This window comes from Scyliorhinus torazame, chromosome 12 (genome assembly GCF_047496885.1).
Source record: "Scyliorhinus torazame isolate Kashiwa2021f chromosome 12, sScyTor2.1, whole genome shotgun sequence".
NCBI lineage: Eukaryota > Metazoa > Chordata > Chondrichthyes > Carcharhiniformes > Scyliorhinidae > Scyliorhinus > Scyliorhinus torazame.
This window is the reverse complement of record NC_092718.1, coordinates 64,384,709-64,409,151: the sequence shown is the minus strand read 5'-3', so window position 1 is coordinate 64,409,151 and position 24,443 is coordinate 64,384,709. Positions and strand designations below refer to the sequence as shown.

The window sequence follows — 24,443 nt, the reverse complement described above, 5'->3', positions numbered from 1 at the left end:
GATATAGCTGGATCGCAGGTGGGAGTGATGCCTACTGTGGTTGATAAGCCAGTGGAAAATCAGACAACTGAAGTGCCGAAGGATGAATATCCTGGGATTTTTCCGGATTGTGTGGTAACAAGGTCGCAAAGTCACAGGTTAAGGCAAGAGGAGAAATCAAAGAGTAAAGATGAAGTTGAAGTGCAATTATCAGAAACGATTTTTGATCAGATGGTTGAAAAAGAACAAGAAAAGGAGGAGGCGGATATTTTTAGTTCAGGAAAATTGACGGAGTTACAACAAAAAGGTATAGAAATAAACGGATGCATCCAAAAGCACACACGGAAGAGGAATCTGAGTGTATACCTGAGTATTATTACCGTAAAAGTGATGTCTTGATGAGAAAATGGAGACCTTTACATATGCAGGCGGAAGAAAAGTGGGCAAAAGTTCATCAAGTAGTATTGCCTGTAGGGTATAGAAAGGAGGTGTTGCGAGTTGCACATGAGGTACCATAAGACCATAAGACTATAAGACATAGGAGTGGAAGTAAGGCCATTCGGCCCATCGAGTCCACTCCACCATTCAATCATGGCTGATTTCAACTCCATTTACCCGCTCTCTCTCCATAGCCCTTAATTCCTTGAGAAATCAAGAATTTATCAACTTCTGTCTTAAAGACACTCAACGTCCCGGCCTCCACCGCCCTCTGTGGCAATGAATTCCACAGACCCACCACTCTCTGGCTGAAGAAATTTCTCCTCATCTCTGTTCTAAAGTGACTCCCTTTTATTCTAAGGCTGTGCCCCCGGGTCCTAGTTTCCCCTGTTAATGGAAACAACTTCCCTACATCCACCCTATCTAAGCCATTCATTATCTTGTAAGTTTCTATTAGATCTCCCCTCAACCTCCTAAACTCCAATGAATATAATCCCAGGATCCTCAGACGTTCATCGTATGTTAGGCCTACCATTCCTGGGATCATCCGTGTGAATCTCCGCTGGACCCGCTCCAGTGCCAGTATGTCCTTCCTGAGGTGTGGGGCCCAAAATTGCTCACAGTATTCTAAATGGGGCCTAACTAATGCTTTATAAAGCTTCAGAAGTACATCCCTGCTTTTATATTCCAAGCCTCTTGAGATGAATGACAACATTGCATTTGCTTTCCTTAATTACGGACTCAACCTGCAAGTTTACCTTTAGAGAATCCTGGACTCGGACTCCCAAGTCCCTTTGCACTTCAGCATTATGAATTTTGTCACCGTTTAGAAAATAGTCCACGCCTCTATTCTTTTTTCCAAAGTGCAAGACCTCGCACTTGCCCACGTTGAATTTCATCAGCCATTTCTTGGACCACTCTCCTAAACTGTCTAAATCTTTCTGACCAGTGGGAGGTCATTTGGGAATAAGGAAAACTCAAGCTAAAATCCAAAAACATTTTTATTGGTCTGGCTACATAAATATGTAGTTACATTTTGTCGATCGTGTCACACATGTCAAGTGATAGGGAAACCTCACGCAGTGATAAAACCAGCGCCCTTAATACCCATTCCAGCATTTGAGTAACTTTTTACAAGGGTCTGAATTGATTGCATAGGACCGCTTCCTGAAACTAAAAGTGGGAATCTCTATCTTTTGATGATAATGGATGTGTCTACTAGGTTTCCAGACGCCATTCCAGTATGTAATATTACAGCTAAAAAGATTGTGGAGGAGTTACTTAAATTCTTTACTAGATATGGACTACCCACAGAAATACAATCGGATCAAGGATCAAATTTTACCTCAAGGTAATTCAAAGAAGTTATGAATAGCTTAGGTATAAAACAATTTAAATCTACTGCGTACCATCCAGAATCTCAGGGAGCATTAGAAAGGTGGCATCAGGCATTAAAGACAATGTTGAGGGCTTATTGTCAAGATTATCCAGAGGATTGGGACAAAGGAATTCCATTTGTACTGTTTGCAATTAGGGATGCACCTAATCAGTCAACCAAATTTAATCCTTTTGAACTAATTTTTGGTCATGAGGTAAGAGGACCACTTAAATTGATTATGGAAAAATTTGCAAGTGAGAAATCAGAAATTACATTATTGGATTACGTGTCAAATTTTAGGGAATGCTTAAGTAGAGCAGGTGAATTGGCTCGACAACATTTAAAAGTTGCACAACATGTGATGAAACGGCTAGCGGACAAGAAATCCAAAGTTCGTAGTTTTGCCAGTAGAGATAAAGTTTTAGGGTTGTTACTGTGAACCTTTAAAAGCTAGGTTTTGTGGACCTTATCTGATTGAAAGGAAATTAAGTGAGGTGAATTATGTGGTACAAAGACCAGATAGAAGGAAGACTCACCGAGTTTGTCATGTGAATATGCTTAAAAGGTACTTTGGAAGTGAAGGAGAGAAAAAGGAGGAGGTTTTAATGTTCTAACTAAAAGTGACGAACCAAATCCAGATGACTGTGAATTTGACATACCTCAAATTAAATTGGAAAATGAGGATGTTCTTAAAAATTGGGATAAATTGTTGAGTTACCTTCCAGAGGAAAAATGGACTGACCTGAAAGAGTTATTGATATCACATGGGCAAGTTTGTAGAGATAAATTGGGAAGTACTAAAATGGCTATACATGATGTAGGTGTGGGACAGGCTGTTCCAATCAAACAACATCCATACAACTTAACCCTTTAAAATTGGCACATGTTAACAAAGAGATTGAGAGTATGCTTAAAAATGGCATAATTGAAGTGGGTTGCAGCCAATGGAGTTCACTCATAGTGATGGTGCCTAAACCAGACAGTACCCAATGGTTGTGTGTGGACTATAGAAAGGTTAATGCAGTTACAAGAACGGACTCTTATCCTATCCCACGTTTGGAGGATTGCATTGAGGAACTGGGACAATCAGCTTTTATTTCCAAACTGGATTTACTTAAAGGTTACTGGCAGGTACCTTTATCCGAAAGGGCAAAGGAGATTTCAGCTTTTGTGACTCCAGATGGTATATACCAATTCAAAGTTTTGCCATTTGGCATGAAAAATACCCCAGCCACATTTCAACCCAATTGTGCGTTATACATCAACGATCTGGTCATTTTCAGCCAGACATGGAAAGAACGTTTAAAACATCTGATGGGAGTTATTCGATCGACTTCAGGAGGCTGGTTTTGGTGATAAACCTAGCCAAAAGTGAATTTGGAAAAGCCCAAGTCACTTTCCTTGGCCATACAATTGGACAGGGTCGACTGGCCCCATGGGATGTGACAACAAAGTTATTGGGGAGTTTCCGATACCCTCAAGACAAAGGGAAATAATGCGATTTCTTGGCATGAGTGGATTTGATCGAACATTTGTGCAAAATGTTTGTAGCGTGGTTGCTCCACTGATGGACTTGCTGAAGAAACGTCAAAACTTTCAGTGGACAGCAGACTTTCAATGGGCATTTGACTGCCTGAAAGCTGTGATCACCAAATGGCATTGGTTGGAATGTGTTGGAAAATTACAAGGGACTCAGTGATCAGATTGAACTAAAGTATCTGACTTTAAAGAGAAATGCCGTGGCATAGAGAAATGGACAGATTGTGCAGAAACCTTCTTGTTCAAAGTGACTGTCAATCGAGAAGGATTCCAGTTGGAGGAAAAACAAAAAATGGACTATATGAAATGAAAATGAAATGAAAATCGCTTATTGTCACAAGTAGGCTTCAATGAAGTTACTGTGAAAAGTCCCTAGTCACCACATTCCGGCGCCTGTTCGGGGAGGCTGGTACGAGAATTGAACCGTGCTGCTGGCCTGCCTTGGTCTGCTTTAAAAGCCAGCGATTTAGCCCAGTGAGCTAAATCATATATTGTTGTACCTGTTTGCGTGTGTTGTTTTTTGAAATGAAAAAGTATATTTATTGTGTGCATTTCTTAAAGGATAGTGAAAAGGTGAAAAATGAAACCATCTTGAAGTTGGTGGTTTATTTTCTTTTCTTGGGGGGAGGTGTCATGTGAGAGTACCTTTAAGAAATGGTTGTTTATAAATGGGTGTGTATTTAAATATCTGTAGTGAGAGTACCTTTAAGAAATGGGTGTTTACTACTGCAGTGATGTCAGAGAGTGGGTGGAGCTGGGCTGTCTGTCAGTTTTTTACTTTCATTTTTGAGCAGGCTGCAGGGTGTGTTTTAGTTTCGTTTTCAGTGTTGGAGCTGAAGCCAGACCAAGCAGGTGTACTGCTGTTATCTCTGCCATCAAAAGACTATCTCTTGATCATTTGGTGAATTCAGAATTATAAATGTTTTCAGTAATGACTTTAACCTGATGTGCTTCTGATAAAGGTTTTGTTTTTAAGTCGTATGGATGTTAAAAAGGAAAGCTTAAATGATTACTTAGTGTTGTATTCTTTGGGGATTGTATTTGAATTAATGATTGCTGAGATGTTCACTGTATGTTTCAAAAAGGTTAACTTGAGTTCATAGAATAAACATTGTTTTACTTTAAAACATACTTTTCCATTTCTGCTGTACCACACCTGTAGAGTGGGCCACGTGCTCCCCATAACACAATCTATTAAAAGTTGTGGGTCAGGTGAACTCCATGATACACTTTGGGGTTCTCTAAACCCTGGCTCATAACACAATAGAGACAGAAATCTGCCATGATTACCATGGTCTGATGCCTACGTGACTCCAAGCTGCCCTTACAACATTTCAAGCAGAAATTTCACCACGATTTATACTGCTCCTTCCAATATAATAAAGCATCCCAAAGTGCTTCACAGAAACATTATTAATCAAAACTTGACAACTAACCACACAAGGAGCTAAAGTAAATATTGAGGAGCTTGTTAAAGGAAGGAAGAAAAAGAGTTCAAAGAAATGGACAGGTCTGTGGAGGAAATCCAGAGTTCGGGGGTCTAGATAACTGAAGATGTGGCCACCAGTCTTGGACCAACTAAAATTTAGTATGTGCAGAAGTCTAGAATTGGAGAAGTGTAGATATCTCAAAGGTTGTCGAGTTCGAAGAGATTGCAGAGATAGGGGAGTGGCTTTCAGAAGCTTCTTTCAGGAACCATGCAGAGATTTTTTTTAAAATCTAACAATCTAATACAGCTCTCATTTCTGTTCATTTGATAATGAATCAAACTCCCATTCATGAAACCAATTCAAAGCTTTTTAAATCTATAAGTGGTTAACCTCTTATAAAAAGCAAGCACACTTCCTTTCAATCCCACATCAGACATAGCTATTCCTTTAATATCCTCTTTAAACTGTCAGTCAAACTGAACTCAGACCCGTTTCCATTGAAAAAATATAATCTTTTGAAACTCAGCCAAACATTCATAACATCATCATAATAGCGCTAGGGGAAATTCCAGCAAAGAACTCAATTAAAACTGTATGCTCAGATGGTATTTATTTTCTTACTGGATGGCCTATCATAGAACATCGAACATAGGACTGTACAGCACAGTACAGGCCCTTCGTCCCACAATGTTGTGCTGAACTAGTCTGAAACTAAGATCAAATCAATCTACTCCCAATCATTCAAAACATTCGTAAAGATTTTTTAAAAAATAACTCTCACTGACAGCTTTAGACTTTTTTTGTCATGGTTCTAGAGCAGGGATTCTTTTTTAATTCAATTCAATAGATACTCATGCACACTTCAAAATAGTTTACCTCTACTGCATAAATACACAACCTCCACACTGTGGGGTGAGACATTTTGACTAGCCACAATAGGGTGTTTGAACTCAGCACTAAGTCATCAGGGACAGTTAGGATTGTACAATAAGTACTATAAACACAATGATGCTCACCACCTCTGGACAAATAAAAAATATCAAGAAGGTTCTGGAGTTTTCCTTGGGTTATATTTTGAGGGTCAGGTATATTAATGCAAAATGGCTCCTGTGGATTGAAAGAAGTAGAATTTGTGAGAGAGCTAAATGTAAAGTATCAGGCCGATTGCATGTTTTTTGTTCTATGGTTCATTAACTTACATATTAATCTTCAAAGAAGGATTAAGTGAAGGAAGGACTGCTTAATTGAAGAGATCCTAATGATGGTGTCTTTTTAAAAGCAGTAATGTCCCCTAAAGCTACTCAGTAAACAAGTGCAGATTAATGTGAGTGCAAATGAGACAGTTAAAGTGATATCACTGAGAGTTAAAGTAATTAAATGGCACTTTTGCTTAATTATTTTTTTGCTGGTTAGTGCTGATAGTCTGACACCGCAATTTGATGAAGAACGCAGCTGTCCAGTTTGAGTCCAAATTGTCTTTTCCATTGTAAATTCTATGGCGGGCAATGATTCCATCAATGGTCTTCTCCTTGGAGGCTGGAAATAACTAATGAAAAGGATCTGGATGTTTATCCAATATCGCCAAGTCAGAAGTAAGATGATTGGAAACTAAGGCGATGAGGCTTACTGCCAGGTTCTCAATCTGACCTCACTTTCCATCTCCCCATCCCCAACAAGAACTCAACCTCTCATTTCTACACTCCTTTTACCTGTTATCCTGTCATCTCCACAGCAGTACTAGTAATCCTACCATATGGAGAGGGCACAAGGTGGGCTGTTCCCTCTGGGCTCCCAACCCAAATTGCCAGTTTCTCATCTTCATCATGGGCTGCTCCCCATCTTTTAATGTCCCTTGCCCCTTCAGTGAGTCACTGTAGCACTTTTGTTGTTCTCCACCTCCACCTTCTACTTGCTCTTTCTATTCGGCCATCTCTATTTTTTCTCCTCCTCCCCTCCATAAGACCATAAGACATAGGAGCGGAAGTAAGGCCATTCGGCCCATCGAGTCCACTCCACCATTCAATCATGGCTGATTTCAACTCCATTCACCCGCTCTTTCTCCATAGCCCTTAATTCCTCGAGAAATCAAGAATTTATCAACTTCTGTCTTAAAGACACTCAACGTCCCGGCCTCCACCGCTCTCTGTGGCAATGAATTCCATAGACCCACCACTCTCTGGCTGAAGAAATTTCTCCTCATCTCTGTTCTAAAGTGACTCCCTTTTATTCTAAGGCTGTGCCCCCGGGTCCTAGTCTCCCCTGCTTATGGAAACAACTTCCCTACATCCACCCTATCTAAGCTATTCATTATCTTGTAAGTTTCTATTAGATCTCCCCTCAACCTCCTAAACTCCAATGAATATAATCCCAGGATCCTCAGGCGTTCATCGTATGTTAGGCCTACCATTCCTGGGATCATCTGTGTGAATCTCCGCTGGACCCGCTCCAGTGCCAGTATGTCCTTCCTGAGGTGTGGGGCACAAAATTGCTCACAGTATTCTAAATGGGGCCTAACTAATGCTTTATAAAGCTTCAGAAGTACATCCCTGCTTTTATATTCCAAGCCTCTTGAGATAAATGACAACATTGCATTTGCTTTCTTAATTACAGACTCAACCTGCAAGTTTACCTTTAGAGAATCCTGGACTAGGATTCCCAAGTCCATTTGCACTTCAGCATTATGAATTTTGTCACCGTTTAGAAAATAGTCCATGCCTCTATTCTTTTTTCCAAAGTGCAAGACCTCGCACTTGCCCACGTTGAATTTCATCAGCCATTTCTTGGACCACTCTCCTAAACTGTCTAAAACTTTCTGCAGCCTCCTCACCTCCTCCATACTACCTGCCCCTCCACCTAACTTTGATTCATCGGCAAAGTTAGCCAGAATGCCCCCAGTCCCGTCATCTAGATCGTTAATATATAAAGAGAACAGCTGTGGCCCCAACACTGAACCCTGCGGGACACCACTTGTCACCGGTTGCCATTCCGAAAAAGAACCTTTTATCCCAACTCTCTGCCTTCTGCCTGACAGCCAATCGTCAATCCATGTTAGTACCTTGCCTCGAATCCCGAGTCCAAATTCTCCTCCAGCTCCTCCTCATCATTGTCCTCTTTCACCTCTTTCTCCACCTCTGTCTTTTCCACCTTCCTCCTCCTTCACCAATCTCTGAGATCCCAGTCTCTGCTCTGTCTCGCCCACAACCTAGGCAAGTGTAACCCGGTAGTAGCTTATAATTGTGGGCTGCACAGCATTCTGTCATTTTATTTGCTTTTTTCCGAATGAGTTGCCAAGAATGATGCTGAGGAACCTGAATGAGATACATGATTTAAATGACTCGATGACTGAAAACTCTAAATTATGCTTTTTTTATTGCAGTTTGTGCAGAATTTATATCTGCTTCAACATTAATTTAATGGAAAATTCCAGTATAGTCTATCCAATGGACTGATCTATCCCTGAAACCAAAGAGAAAATGCTGGAAAATGTCAGTAGGCCTGGCAGCATCTGTAGGGAGAGAAAAGAGTTAACGTTTTGAGTCCAGATGACCTTTTGTCAAAGCTATAAGATAGAGAATGTGGGAAATATTTATACTGTGGAGTGAGAATGAAAGATGAGTCATAGCCACAGAAACCCAGGGAAACGGGGTGCTAATAGCCACAGAAACCAAGGGAAAGAGTGCTAATGGCAGCCCCCAGAGAGGACAAAAGACGTGAAAGGCCAAACAGCAGAGAAACTAACATCAGAGGGTAAACTGTGACAGTTGCAGATGTGGGGGGAGTGGAAGGGGGAAGCAAAGGGGAGAAAGGGTAAGGAAAGGTTGATAAGGTGGGGGGGGGGGGTAAATATATATAAAGAAAGACAAGAAGGAAAAAAATAGTAAGAGACAGTTAAAATGAAATGGGATCAGACCAAATAGGTCGAGGTGGGGGAAGAGCTAATCATCTGTAGTTGTTGAATTCGATGTTGAGACCGGAAGGCTGTAGCATGCCTAACCGGAAGATGAGATGTTGTTCCTCCAGTTTTGCGTTGAGCTTCTCTGGAACATTGTAGCAGGCCAAGGACAGACATGTGGGCATGGGAGCAGGGTCCTGTGTTAAAATGGCAAACAATGGGAAGGTCAAGGTCCTGAATGCGCACAGACCGAAGGTGCTCAGCAAAGCGATCACCCAGACTGCGTTTGGTCTCTCTGATATAGAGGAGACCACATTGGGAGCAACAAATGCAATAGACCAGATTGAAAGAGGTCCAAGTGAAATGCTGCTTAACCTGGAATGAGTGCTTTGGGCCTGGGATGTTAAGCATAACATCCCAGATCTGATCTATCTGAACTGTTCTCATCAAATTTTACCAGGTGCCTCATATAGAATTACATAGAACTGAAACAGGTCATTTCAGCCCAACTATGCCAGTGTCTATGCTCAATAGGAATCTCCTTCCATCCCTCTTCATCTCACCATTTCAACATCTCCTTCTATTCCTTTGTTCCTTCTGTTTTTACCTAGCTTACACATAAATGTATCTACACCCATTCACCTCAATTATTCCTTGTGAGGGGGAGTTCCACATTCTCACCACTCTCCGGATGGAAATCTTTCTCCTGAATTCCCTGTTGGGCTTACTGATGACTATCTTATGCCTGTAGCTGGTCCCTAGTTTTGGTCTTCCTCACCAGTAGAAACATCTTCTTTGCAACCACTCGATCAAATCTTTTCATAATAATAATCTTAAGCATCTATATTTTCCCAGCCCCCTCTCTCCCTCTCGTCTCTTCAGTCTTTCCTGAGAGCTATAACCTCTCAGTTCTGGTACAGTCCTTTTTTTTTTTTGCATCTGCCTCAATTGTCTCTATATCATTTCTGTAATAAGGAGACCAGAACTGTTTACTGTCCTCTTATAGGTGGTCTAAATATGGTTTGATACGAATTTACATAACTCCCCTGCTATTCAATTCCTTCCCTCTATAAATGAACCCCAGTGCTCTGCCTTTTTTAAATGTCTTAATAAGCTGGTGCTGTTACTTTCAGAGACTTATTTATCTCTAGCTCTAGATTCCGTTCTCCTCTACCCCATTTCGCCTCTTCAGGTGGAATTTGATGTTCTCCCCCAAGGCAAGTTGAGATACAGGCAAGTTGAGAGACCCTACTCTCGTCCCATCTCTTCCCCAATTGAGTCTGTGGCAGGAAGGCTCATGAATGGCCTTCCAGCCCCGTTGCCCAATTGATGCCCACTTAAGGGCTTCACCGCACTGCCTCTGGTATTAGCTCAGTAATGTGGGGAATTTGCCATGCAGCGAGTACAACAAGCAAAGTTTACCCTTCTTTTTCAAGGAGCTTGTGGCCTCTTTAATTTTCCCACCAAAAAATACCACCTCATACTTGTCATGTCATTTGGGTGCTTTGTCCAAATTTGAGTCCTTGGCTCATTGTCTGCTGATGCTTCATCCTGAGCCATTTCCTTGGCAGGTTATTTTGTCAGTGGTGGTTTGCTATTGTCTTCCACTTTCTTAGGCAAGGTGGCGGGCCAGGCCCCAAGTCTACCTCTGTCAGAATGGGAATCGAACCGTTGACGTCCATGTTATTCTGAATGACTTTCCAGCTACCTAGCCGTCTAAGCCATATTGGCTCCATACCTCATACTTAAATCATTTAAAAATTAATTTGCCATTGACACTCATTCTGCGGGTTTACTATGTTTTGGTACATGCTTCGTGAAAATTAACCGTACCCCTCAATTTGTTGTTATCCACAAACTCTGTAAACTGTGTTCCCAAATCCTCAAAAGAAAAGAAGCTTTCAGAACCAAAGGTGATCATTTCACCCAATATGTGGCTTTTTTACTCGGTCATATTGAAAATATTGTAGAAATATCTTTGCTCATTGTTTCTACTTTTCACTGTATAAAAATGATGGATATTATTTGGTGATGATTGAGTCACTGAGGTGATCTTCTTTCCCCCCCAGCTGGGTGGGAGGTGACTGGACTCCATGCTCCAGCACCTGTGGAAAAGGCACTCAGTTTCGGAATGTGACCTGCGTCTATCAGCTGCAAAACGGCACTTATTTCAACACGAGAAATCTCTACTGTCTTGGTCTGAAGCCGTCCGCAGTGCAGGGCTGTGAAGGGCGTGATTGCCTTTTACTGTGGGAGGCCTCGGACTGGTCAAAGGTATGTGCTTTTCAATGACTAAACTGGACCAACAAGGTCATATTTCGTAATCTGAACTCTCTCATGAGGCATCTCATCTGTCACCCATCACCACCCTGCCAGTAAATGCATTATTTATCAAGCACTTAAAGAATTATACGCATTGCCTGGGTCCCATAGACTGTATTTGAATTGTGAGATTTGTTCAGCTCTTACTATATACTCTTTGTTACTTTACAGAGTTCAACAATAAATGTGTGTTAGTTTTGTCATATTATTTCAAGCATGTTATTGAAAAATGACGGATACCTGCATTATTCCAGTTTTTTTAGTATGTTGATTCTCCATATTTTGAAGAAGGTAGTTTATTTTAATCATGTTACTATCCTATAAAGCTGATCGCATCAATCAGGCACTCCCAGCATTCGCAGGGAGCGAGAGCCAGGAAAACAGAAGCCTGATTTACTTTTTCGTGTGTGCATGGTCCATGTGTCAGGTCCTGTGGGCTACTGACATCTCCCCAGCTCTGAACATGGCTCCGTGCCTGGAACTCTTGATTAAGAAATCAACCCATCACTACAGCAAAACATTTAAGCCGAAGCTCAGCTTCAGTCTTTGGAAGCAAAGTTCAGAAAGATCCTCCAGAGGAGTGGGCAAGTTGCAAATCATCACTGGTGTCATGAAATGTCAGATATTAAGGAATTCCAAGAACGATTCTAACTCCCCTGCTCTTATTGAGCTAGGTTGTAGATTTTAGCCTTCAGTTCTGAGGGAATGTTTGTTTATTCCTCTGTCTCAATTTCAGTTTTCCAACATTTGTTGTTTCTATTATTATTGAACTGATACTGGTTCAGCGGAATGAAGGAAAGCTGTGCAGTAAAAGCGCTGTCCCTGTCTGGAAGTGACAGGACCAGATGACTGGTGTCTGCTAATTAGTCTATCTCCTGCAATGGGGTCGGGAAAGCGGAAATAAAAAAACAGTGAAGGAATATATTGACAGAACCATGTAAAGCAAGACTTTATTCAACCCACTGTGCCTGGACCAGCTCACTACAAAAACTCTCACTTATCCCCTGTTCTCACTCTTTCCCTATTGCCCTCCAATTGATTTCCCATTTTAAGGATATAGTCCGTTCCCTTTTGATAGTTGCCAGTGATTCTACTTCGACCACCCTTTCAGACTCAGCATTCTCCATATCGCAACAACTCATTGTGTAGAAAAATGTTTTTCCTCATCAGACCCCCTGGCTTTATTGCAGTTTTTGTTTTATACATTTAGAATACCCAATTCATTTTTTCCAATTAAGGGGCAATTTAACGTGGCTAATCCACCTAGCCTGCACATCTTTTTGTTGTGGAGGCGAAACCCACGCAAACACGGGGAGAATGTGCAAACTCCACCCGGACAGTGACCCAGAGCCGGGATCAAACCTGCGACCTTGGCGCAGTGAGGCAGCAATGCTAACCACTGCGCCACTGCGCTGCCCCCAGGCTTTTTTGCAGCTTATCTTAAATCTGTGCCCTCTGATTGCTGACCCTCCTGCTCCTGATTACATAGACTCACCCAAAGGGGGCCACCTAAGAAACACATCAGTGTCATATTGATCTTGATGCTTTGGACACATAAAATGCACATTTTCAGCTGTCAATCTTGCTGAAAAACTACATCCATCCAGGAATATGCCTTTAATTATGTCAATTTGATTTTCTCTTTGTCAATGCAGTAGGGGCAGTTTTACTCCACCTGGAGAAGTTCATGGTCAATTCCAGCCCCATATGCCCTGCGGTCACAACACAGGTGAATTAACCAATAATTCTTACAAACATTCCCAAAATCTTTGGCCTTGGCTGCCCAATAATTACAGTCACCAGGTTTTGTAAGTTGAAATACAATTATTGATTATTAAAGCAAGAACAAATATGAAATACACAATAAACACAGCTGCCTAATGACAAGTTAATACCAGACTCCTCCCTCTACCCGCACTCAAGGCAGACCAACACAATGGGGTGGAAAGGGGTAAAAATAATAAGGTTGAAGGTCAACAGATAAGAGTCTTTGCTTGAGATGGTGATCTTTCAGTAGCTTTGCCTCAATCCCTTTCTTCAGTTCAAGGCTTTTACTGTGGATAAAGTCTCTGGTTTACAGCCTGGAATGATCTTCCTTGCAGTTTAACAATATCTTACAGCTTCTCCAGGAGAGGCCCTTGGCTTCACATAAGCCTGCTCTGCAGAAAGAGATATCAGTTGCTGGATTCTGCTTGCATCAGCCTTTCTGCAGAGCGATTTGGCTCCTACAGTGGTCTTTTGTTGAGAATTTGCTGGTTATTTCTGGAGACAACAGAGTGGGAAAAAGAAAGATCTTCTCTCTTTGCTGCCAAAGCAAAACAACTGAAAGCCCCTTGGGTCTCTGAACCATTTCAGTGGGAACAGATCCAATCACCACCTGTGCAGAACACAGCCTTTTGGGCCAATTCATTGGCCATCAGCCAAATCAATCAAACCGAGACTTAACCAATCTCTGTTGTTGGTGCCGGCCAGTCCACAACTCCAGTCCAAAACAGCGCAGGCTTCTGCTCGAATTAAAGACACAGGCCACTTTCCTAAAGACACACGTCCATAAATCATCCATGGACCAATAGTGTAAAGGCAGAAACAAAAGAAAGGGGAAATTAGAGAATAAATAGGAAGGACACTTATAGCAGTGTCTGTTATTAACAAGAGGCTTGAAAATACATTATGCATCTGGCTACTTCCCTTCAACCATGGTTACAATGTGGTCTATGTCAGCCACGAGACGTCTAAATCATGGCAATGATACTTTCCTTTTACCCTCCAGGAATAGCCATGCGCATATTGCTTGGGCAGCCTGGGGCTGCAGATTGTTCTCCTAAGCATGATAGGAATGGGATTGTATCCATTAATCTTGTAGAACCATGAGAACCAAATGACAACAAGGTGCCTTTCAGAGGTTGGGGCAGGGAGAGAGGTTTTAGTGATAACAGTGAGTCAGAATGCTCCTTTAGCACAGGTATGCTCTCTGGGCCAAGACTGACATGTAAACAAGAGTGAAGGTTTAAAACATTAAAACCCTCCGCTGCAGCTGAGTCAGACTGCTGCACTGTAAACACTTCCACAGAACTTGAAATACATATTGTTTATGTCTCTCCCTCTTGCTGGCAAAGTAGGAAGTGAACCATCTCTTCTACAGTGTTCTGTGCTCCTTTATGTTATATTTGAATAGACCTCATGTTCATTGAAATGTATTGTCTATCTAAACTTCAGGGAATATAGATCCTATGAAGGAAAATTTTATATCTGTCAACTTCAGCTCCGAAGGGAGCCGCAACTAAATGTGTTCCGCCAAATCTTGAAGCCAGGATAAAAGCGATTTTTTGAGGATTTGCAGGAGTGAAATTTCATATCAGTGAGACAGATCAAACATCCAAACAGGAGTAATTTTGCTTTATTTTGAAGCCTGTTCCTTTAAGTTCACCCTGGCTGTTTAAAAACCAGCAGTGACTCAGATTGCTGTGACAAACCGATTCCTGGCGAGAGGAAGGATTCGATCTTAAAGAGTACCGTGTGATTGGTTCAAATTGCAGGTGATTGAAGGTCTCGTTTTAAATTTGAATGGTCAAATATTCAAAGTCACTGCAGCACTTTAATCTGATATAGAAGGCTCATTCTGTTTAATTACAGGAGTCTGTTTGCAAATCTCAGACGAAGGAGAACTGATTAGTTTGAATATCCAAAAAAAGATGGTTTCAAAAAGACCTAAGATAGCAATCGCGGCTTGACTCTGTGCTGAATGTGATAAGACAAACTCGATTAAGATTATATAAGCACACAACGTACAAAATAAGATTCTTTTTTTAAATATACATATTTAGAGTAGCTAATTATTATTTTTTTTCCAATTAAGGGGCAATTTAGCATGGCCAATTCACCTACCCTGCACATCTTTGGGTCGTGAAGGTGAGATCCACTAAGAGACGGGGAGAATGTGCAAATGCCACACAGACAGTGACCTGGGGCCGGGATCGAACCGGGGTCCTCGCTGAGGACCCTGGTTCGATCCCGGCCCTGTGAGGCAGCAGTGTTAACCACCGCACCAGCCATACAAAATAAGATTGTTGCTTAAAGTGTAACAACTGTAAATTGTAAATTCTGCCCCATACTGTGTCAGTTAACATTCATAAGAAAATCTACTGCAATGTGGAATTCCCCATGATGACTCGAGACAAAGGTAGATAAATATTGAAAGGAAAGGTTTTATAGATCATGTTGCTCAGAACTTGTATAGTAGCAGGAAATAGGTGGCGAACGATTAGCATATTGGGAGTACATTGCGGAATGTCAGCGAGATATAACCACCACCTGGTGAAGATCGTGTGAGCAATGATTGAGTCAACATCCCCGCATTTAATAAAGTCATGAACAAGCTTCTACCAGGGTCCATTTACCAAGTCCTTTGGAGAATTGGCAACGTGAACAAAACGTGAAGCTGCACACAGGCGAAAGATACATAAATGTCATTGGACACCATTGGGGCAGTAGCACCTATGACTGAGCAGTCTTCTTCAAAATATTATTATGATCCCGATATGGCTTCCCTCATCTCATTAAAATCACTAGATACTTTCTCTGTTAGCGATGCAAACTCGCTCTACCTACCAACATTGTTTGAACAAACACTCCCCACATGGTCTTTGGTGAATTTCATTGCTTAGTCACTTTATCAAATGACATTTTTAAAAAGTGTCCACATCTTTCTTGTCAAACATTGGCAGTGCTTGAATATATTTAAACATATTCCAACTAAGCTTCTGAGTAGGAAGTGTTTCTCCTTCCTCAAGACCTTACTCAGAATATCAACTTCAAATGTTAGAATTCCCAAGCCAAACAAGGAATTATACTTTAATATTCTGAACGAGCCCCAATTTTATTACGATCCCAGACCAAACCCCAACGGTCGCCTACGATACTGGGCAGAAACCCAATATTTTACGTTAATTTTGTAAGACTGTGAGGAAAAGATACCTCACCCCAGGAGTGGTTTCATGCAAAACAGGGATATGGTACATTAAAACAAAAAGTATGTTTGGAACGGTTTCTTTCTTTCAGGATTTGAAGTTTAAATAGGAGTAATTGGAGATGGCTCTTTCCGTTGCAAACAAATTCCTGTGTGGGAGTGGCCACTCAGGCTGATTTACAAAGGGTGACTAAAACAAAACTTTTGTGCTTGGCGGGCAAACTGCAATTTATTGCTGACACAGTATTAAAATATCTTGAACATCACATAAGAAAAATAGCTTACAATTACTCCTTAAACAATACTAATCGATACAGTGACCCTTAACTGCTATCTTTATTCCCACTCAAACAACAAACCATTTCAGCTCTCAGTCCACTTTCAAATACAGTTAGCCCTCAGGAATATCTGCTGTACATGAGATGTTGTTTGTATACTCTACTTTGAGACAGAGAGAGCTTTTGACACCGCTTTAAAATAAAGACCTGAATCCTGTCAGAAACACTGGACCTGATGCTGGAGAAGGACACGCTCAAGCTGGGTGTAATGTTTTGGACCTGGATATGAACTCAGAACATTTACATTGGGCCATGGTGCTGAGAAAGGAGTAAATGCATTTTTGCACAACCACATCGTTGGGGTCATTTTTGCTCGTGAAAAAAATGATGAGAGATTTGTGGGCAGCACAGACTCAGGAAAAGATCTCTACTGATGCTATTGCCTTGTTAGTACCAGTGATAACAAAAAAATCCAGTAAGAAAACCGCACTGCCTGCCTCCAGTTTGAAAAGTATGAAAGATCTGCTCCACAAAGGTTACTGGCCACAGAACAGCATGGAGGCAACCTGCCTGTGACTGGATAGAAGGGGTCACACTGCTCATTACCACTTTAAGTTGTATTTTTGTATCATCTTTAACATAGAAGAAATCCCAAGGTTCTTTATTTTTGGTGCAAAATGGAAGTCGAGCCTGTAGATCGAATAGTCATGTGATGACACGGCTACTTAAAGGGTCACATGACAGAAGCGCTGGGGTTCTCCCCGGAAGGTGGGCAGAGTACAAGCTTGTAGAACTGCTGAGACTATTGAACAAATTATTGTTGTTCTGAGTCCTTGGTGTAGGAGCGGTTTCAAGACCTGTGTATTGAGTCAGCTTCCACATGGGATTCTTCCCTGTGGCTCAACTCAGTACAGAGATCAACAGACACATCAGCAATCTGGATAAGATGGCTTATTTATTAATCCAACCTTGGTTACGTGTACACGGAGATGAGGTTTGGATAATGCCAAGATATATTGACTCAACACTGATAAAAACACATCAATTATATAATTTCCAAAAATCAATAGCCCACCCCAGTTGGACTCGATCCATTGACTGAAGCTGTCATGTTTAAACCTTATCCAATAAAATTGCGATCAGCCCATGATTGAGCCTCATCCTTTTAGCTGTGTTTACAAACATGCTTGACGTCAATCTTAGCATTCTAAGTTGTTTTTTCCCCATCTCAACATCCTGCGCACCCATTGTTCATGAGCGCCAGGATGACAGAACTGGCATCCTGTTCACTCCATGGATTGTTTCAGAAAGCCAGGATATCAAAAGTGACTTCCTTTTGGCTTCCAGAGGATATCGGAGGCCACTGATAAAAACTTGTGTTTACTAGTAATTTGCCGATCACGCATCTCGTGTGTCTCAAAAACATGGCCAAGTTAGCTAGCCTAAATCCCATCATGCATTGTGGCCCCTGCTTGTAGCAAGAGTTTGTTACTTATTACTGCTATGCCCTAAAAATACATGTTTAATGGTTAATAATGATTACTCAGTACACTTCCTATAATTAATCTCAATCTTTAATAAACTATCTTATGTAAAACTACTCTAGTGGCATCCTAGCTATTCAGTTTTAAGAGGCCTCACTGCTGGAGCCCCCTTCAAGCCACCTTTTTGGCCCTTGGCTAACCCAAGAATAGGCCATTAAATAGACATATTAAACTTGCTGGAGTCTGGCCTAGGTGTGTAATGTCAAACAGGTAAGAGCTGTAACAGTTCCTTTTTACCTAGGGGGTGAGTGTCTTTCTGCCATTCCCTAATGCGGCGCCTGAGGCAACAGAGCATAATAAAAAGACGAGCAATATAAACAGCTGCAAAATTACAACAATGCGCGATATAATACGTATCCATGGATGGATATTGGTATTCAGTCCCCAATTCCATATTCTAGAGAAAAAGTTCCTCAGCCTTCTCAGCATGAGTCTTGATGAGATCCCACTCCTTGTTCCAGAGGTGGTCAATCTGCATTGCCTCCTTAAGTCCTTCCCAGTCGGTCCACAAGTGCAGGATGTGTGAAAGTCCCATCTGGACGTATCGGTGAATCCGTTGGTCATCGTCAGTTCGCTCGAGGTCATCTGCTTCCATGATGGACACAGGAAACCAATCGGAGACTCAAAGAAAATCGGCTGCAAAACAACATCCTACCCAGGATCGTCGAAGCGAGATGGAAGCATTGAAGACTCCTCAGTCAACTGCTCACGACTGGTAATGTAGATGTGAACTGCCGTGTTTTCAAGCAAGAGTTCTCTTTTTACGTGCATCTCAAAGTACAATCCTGCAATTTTGCAGACCTCCATGATTCATTGATAAAAGCGTTGATTGGTCTTAAAGTCTTCAGACGTTAACCTGCAAGTCAGAGTGAATGCACAATTATTCACAGTTAAATTTGCAACTGTTCAAGTAGACAAGTGATCACTGCTAGACGCAGCAGTATGTGAATGACTGGAACTAGTACAACGATTATACGATACAGACACCAATGATACAAACACCGACTATACAGGCACTGGCTATATACCGATGGCGCACAGGCTGCCATGAATGCAATCAGTACAATCTCCGGAGAAACAATCCAAGACTCAGGCCACAGCTCCGTACACAGCGAATTACAAAAAAGATTCCACTGAAACGGTGGTGGAGCTAGAAGATACGGGTGCCCTCGAGAGTGTGAAACAATGTATAAATACCAAGTCGGAAGTCGACAGAAACAAAGTCTTCAAAGCGAAACCAAAGGCTGCTTCAGACGATGACTGTACGGGTTCTGGAGGCAAATGTCTCCTTGGAAAGAAACACGACGGTGATGTCAATGACTGCTCATCAAACATCGAACAGAAGTGATGTGTCAGAACAATAGAAAACACGAACGAACAGTCCGAAGAGCAGGACAAAGGAGAGTTTGAAAAGCACGGAAAGAAATCAAATAAGCCAAAAAGCACTGATCTTGAGTGACAAACCAAAAACAACTGGCACAGTGTAGCATATCATTGCCTCACAAAAGAAGATGGTGACCTTTTGGAATTGAAACAGCACCATGAGCTAGAAATGACGGAACTGGAGAGGACACAAGCTGTGCTGCGGGAGGAGAGGGAACTAGAAACCCTGCAACTTGCCTCTCAGTTTCAACGAGCAGAAATAGTGCACCAGAAACAGCTTATTGAGAAGGATCAGCAAGTCATAAACCAGCTGAACACAAAGATGAATTCCCTTCAGCACAGTATTGAGTCTCTAGGGAGAGAGAGAGAGTAGCCACATGAAAGGGAATTGCCTTGAATCGGAAAACAAACTCAGTCAAAAAGAGCACTTGAAGCAAGTGAACACAACAGAAATGCTGTGTTTAAACTGCATAAACTAGTCCAGTTGGATCAGGAAATCAAGTAACTTAAAATCCAGAAGAAAGAGCCAACTAGAAAGACAGGAGACATGGAAACCTGCCTGCAAGAGAAAAAGGCAGAGCTGCAAGTGGTGGCGGATAATCTCAGAGATACCACAGAACAGCAGTTGAATGCAATGAACAGCACACTCAAGCAACTAGAGAAAAGCTGAAAGGGCAGTCTGACTATGAAGACGTTAAAAAGAGCTGAGTATCCTGAAGTTGATGGAAGGGTCTGGATCACAGGATACATCCAAAAACCTCGAGGTACTTCTGCTGGCGAAGAAGCACTCATTGCAATCTGTAAATGCAACTTTGTGTATCGCCAACAGTGACCGCAGTGATCCTGTTCCAGCATTAGATCTAGGACAACAGCTCCAGCTCAAAGTCCAGCGTATGCAAGGTATAGAAACCGAGAATCAGAAACTGCAGGACACACAAGGAGTTTGAAGAATTCAAGAATCAGGAAGTAGCAATAAAAGCACTTAAAGAAAAAAATCAACGAGTATGAGCAGACCTTGAGGAGCAAAGCAGAAAACCTTGCTCTTGGGAAAGATCAGAAATTACAGAATGACTTCATGGAAAAGAAAAGGAAGTTGCAGGAGACTCAAACATTTTTGGCCTCCAAATTTGAGGAGGCTGATCCCAAGATTCAAGTGTCAAGATTCAGACTGAGCTACGTGATTTAAAAGCAAAGTATGATGCAGAATCAACTGCCAAAGTGGATGAAGTTGAAGTTATCAGGACAGCTCTGGAAAGAGCCAACCAGAGGGCAGAGGTGGTCCAAAGAGAGACAGAGACCTTACTGATGTACCGTCAATTACCACGAGACGAGAATGGTGCAACAATCGAGGCTTTATTGAACAAGATGTTGTGCCTCCTGTAGCAGGAACCAAAATGGCTGCAGTGCAGGAGAGCACACACTTTATACGCCACCTGCTGGGCGGAGCCAGCAGGCAAGATTTACTGTCGTACCTGTAATATATGGGCAATGCTGTAGTACATACAATATACCACTAATGGTGTTTACCACATTCACCCCCTGTTTAAAAAAAAGTCCGGTGGGGGTGAAGAAAACATTTACAAATTAAGTCTGTCGGGGGCTTTGACCCTCCGCCGCGATTGCCTCAGTCCTGGTGGTGATGTAGGCGCCGACCTGGTCACCTGCGACTCCGGGAGCGTGTTGTCCTCGTCTTCGTCACCCCTGAGTTGATCCAGTGGGAGGACGGATCCTGCTGGGGTGGGGGCTGCGGTGAGGTTCGCTGGAGGGAGGGTGAGTGGCGCAGGGGTGCATGAGGCAACTGGGGGGGGGGGGGAGGGAGTGGTGTCAGGTCGGGGGTAGTGGGTGGGGACCCAGTGGGTGGCAGGTCCCGGAGGGAGACGGTGTCTTGGCGCCCATCGGGGTGTGCCACGTAGGCGTACTGCGGGTTTGCATGTAGGAGGTGGACCTTCTCAACCAGGGGGTCCAATTTATGGCTCCGCACATGCTTCCGGAGGAGGACGGGTCCAGGAACTGTCAGCCATGTTGGGAGTGAGATCCCGGAGGTGGACTTCCTGGGGAAGGCAAACACACGATCATAAGTGGTCTCATTAGTGGCGGTGCAGAGGAGCGACTGGATGGAGTGGAGCGTGTCAGGGAGGACCTCCTGCCAGCAGGAGACCGGGTGATTTTTAGACCGCAGGGCCAGCAGGACGGCCTTCCAGACCGTCCCGTTCTCCCTCTCCACCTGCCCGTTTCCCCAGGGGTTGTAGCTGGTCGTCCTGCTCGAGACGATGCCCTTGCTGAGCAGGAACTGACGCAGCTCATCGCTCATGAACGAGGATCCCCGATCGCTGTGGATGTAGGTGGGGAAACCGAACAGAGTGAAGATGCTGTGCAGGGCTTTAATCACCGTGGCAGAAGTCATGTCGGGGCATGGGATGGCGAAGAGGAACCGGGAGTACTCATCAATAACGTTGAGGAAGTACACGTTGCGGTCAGTGGAGGGGAGGGGCCCCTTGATGTCCATGCTGAGGCATTCAAAGGGGCGGGAGGACTTCACCAGGTGTGCTCTATCTGGCCGCTAGAAGTGCGGCTTGCACTCTGCGCAGACATGGCAGTCTCTTATCATGTAAGAGTGCCTTTAAGAAATGGATGTGTAAGCAATGTACCTTTAAGAAAACAGTGATGTCAGAGAGTGGGTGGAGCTCAGCTCAGCTCAGCCATTTTGCAGTTTGGTTTTGCAATTTTAAAAGTGCCTGGCTGGTTTTGCTGAGAGCAGTTTAAAAGTAGAAAGCCAGTTTGAGACAGCAGCTTGAGAAGTTCTGTTTTGCTGTGATCTGCTTGAAGGGAGAAAGCCAGGTTTGAGAAAGCAGCGTGGGTGTGTCTGTGGGTTTCCAGAGAGCTGCATGAAGAAAGCAAGGTGCTGGAGCTGAAGTCACCGAAGCTAATATATCTCTGCCATTCTACAGAAAATATATATATCCTTTAACCTGATGTGATTCTGTTTAAAGGTGTTAAGTCTCTTGGAAGTTTGAAGGAACATTTTAAGGAATTATTTACTGTTGCAATATTTTCTGAGTTATCTTTGAAGTAAGGGGTGTTAAGAGATCCAATGTTTATTCAAGATGTTAAGTTGAGTTCATGGAATAAACAGTGTTTTGTGTTTAAAAACCCACGTGTCCATAATTGTAATCTCACACCTAGGGAAAAAGCCGTGTGCCAGGAAAAGCAACAAATCCATTAAAGGGTTGGTTGAACTCCATGATACATTTTGGGGTTCTGAAAATGCCTCCCCGTAACACTCTGATGACGGTCCTGACCTCCTCAATGGAGTAGGGCAGGTTGTGGGCCTTGACAAAATGGAAGACCCCCGGGTGGCAGAGGTCATAGTGGAGAGCCTGGAGTCGGTCCACCTGTGCGCTGGCACATGTACCGCGGGATAGGGCATCAGGGGGCTCTTTGAGCTTCCCCGGGTGATACAAGATCTCATAGTTATAGGTGGAGAGCTCGATCCTCCACCTCAAGGTCTTGTCATTTTTGATCTTGCCCTGCTGTGTATTATTAAACATGAAGGCAACCGACCGTTGGTCAGTGAGGAGAGTGAATCTCCTGCCGGCCAGGTAATGCCTCCAATGCTGCACAGCTTCCACAATGGCTTGGGCCTCCTTCTCGACAGAGGAGTGCCGAATTTCGGAGGCGTGGAGGGTGCGGGAAAAGAAAGCCACTGGTCTGCCCGTCTCATTGAGGGTGGCAGCCAGAGCCACGTCCGATGCATCGCTGTCCACATGGAAGGGGAGGGACTCATCGACCGCGTGCATCATGGCCTTCGTGATGTCCGCCTTGATGTGGTTGATGCACTATCAATTACGACGAGACGAGAGTAGAGAGTAATCGAAGCTCTATTACACAGAGATGTGTGGCCTCCTACAGCTGCTGCCGAAATGGCTGCAGTTCGGAGAGCACACACATTTATACTCCGCCTACTGGGCGGAACCAGCAGGCAGGGATCTACCCCCATACCTGTAGTACAGGGACCTTACCGTAATCCCCTCGTATGCAGTGCAGTATATACAATATAATACAACAGTGGTGACTACCACATTCACCCCCTGTTAAAAATGAGTCCAGCAGGGGGGGGTGGAAAACTATTTACACACAGGTTGTCATTAAAATTTCAGAGAAGGTTACAAATTTAGACGGTCGGTCGCCTTGATCCGTCGTTGAGAGTGCCGCAGTGCTGGTGGCGAGTCAGGCGTCGGCTCGGTCGTCGATGACTCCGGGAGCGTGTCAACATCCTCTTCATCCCCGGGTGGGACCAGGGGAGGACGTCCTGAGCGGGGGCTGTGGTGGGGTGCACTGGGGGAAGGGAGGGTGGTACCGGGGCAGGGGGGGGGGGGGGACCCAGCTGGTGCTACGTCCCTGAGGGAGACTGTGTCTTGGCGGCCGTCGGGGTACGCTACCTAGGCGTACTGTGGGTTTGCGTGGAGCAGCCGTACCCTCTCAACCAAGGGTCCGCCTTGTGGAGCCGCACGTGCTTGCGGAGGAGAACGGGTCCTGGAGCTGCCAGCCACGTTGGGAGCGAAACCCCGGAGGTGGACTTCCTGGGGAAGGCAAAGAGACGTTCATGGGGGGTTTCGTTAGTCGCCGTGCACAGGAGCGACCGAATGGAGTGAAGTGCGTCGGGGAGGACCTCCTGCCAGCGGGAGGCCAGGAGATTTCTGGACCGTAGGGCCAGCTGGATGGCCTTCCAGACCGTCCCATTCTCCTGCTCCACCTGCCCGTTTCCCCGGGGGTTGCAGCTGGTCGTCCTGCTCGAGGCAATACCCCTGTTGAGCAGGTACTGGTGCAGCTCATCGCTCATAAATGAGGATCCCCGATCGCTGTGGACATAGGTGGGGAAACCGAACAGAGCGAAGATGGTGTTGAGGGCTTGATGACGGTCGCAGATGTCATATCGGAGCATGGGATGGCGAAGGGGAATCTGGAATATTCGTCGACCACATTGAGAAAATACGTGTTGCGGTCGGTGGAGGGGAGAGGCCCTTTGAAGTCCACGCTGAGGTGTTCAAAGGGGTGGGAAGCCTTCACCAGACACGCACGCTCTGGCCGGTAGAAGTGCGGTTCACACTCTACGCAGACCTGGCAGTCCCTGGTGACAGCCCTGACTTCCTCGATGGAGTAGGGCAAATTGCGGGCCTTAATGAAGTGATAAAAGCGGGTGACCCCTGAGTGACAGAGATCACCGTGCAGGGTCCGGATTCGGTCCACTTGTGCGCTGGCACATGTACCTCGGGACAGGGCATCAGGGGGCTCAT

At 43.8% G+C, this 24,443-nt stretch overlaps 1 protein-coding gene across 1 annotated transcript in view; it reads left to right on the top strand.

Annotated features, from left to right (window-relative positions):
- adamts17 (ADAM metallopeptidase with thrombospondin type 1 motif, 17) overlaps positions 1-24,443 on the top strand; it is a 654,840-nt gene that overhangs the window by 571,148 nt on the left and 59,249 nt on the right. The window contains exon 21 of the mRNA XM_072468796.1: positions 10,726-10,930. Coding sequence (XP_072324897.1) covers positions 10,726-10,930 — 205 coding nt within the window. The remainder of the gene's footprint in view (positions 1-10,725; positions 10,931-24,443) is intronic.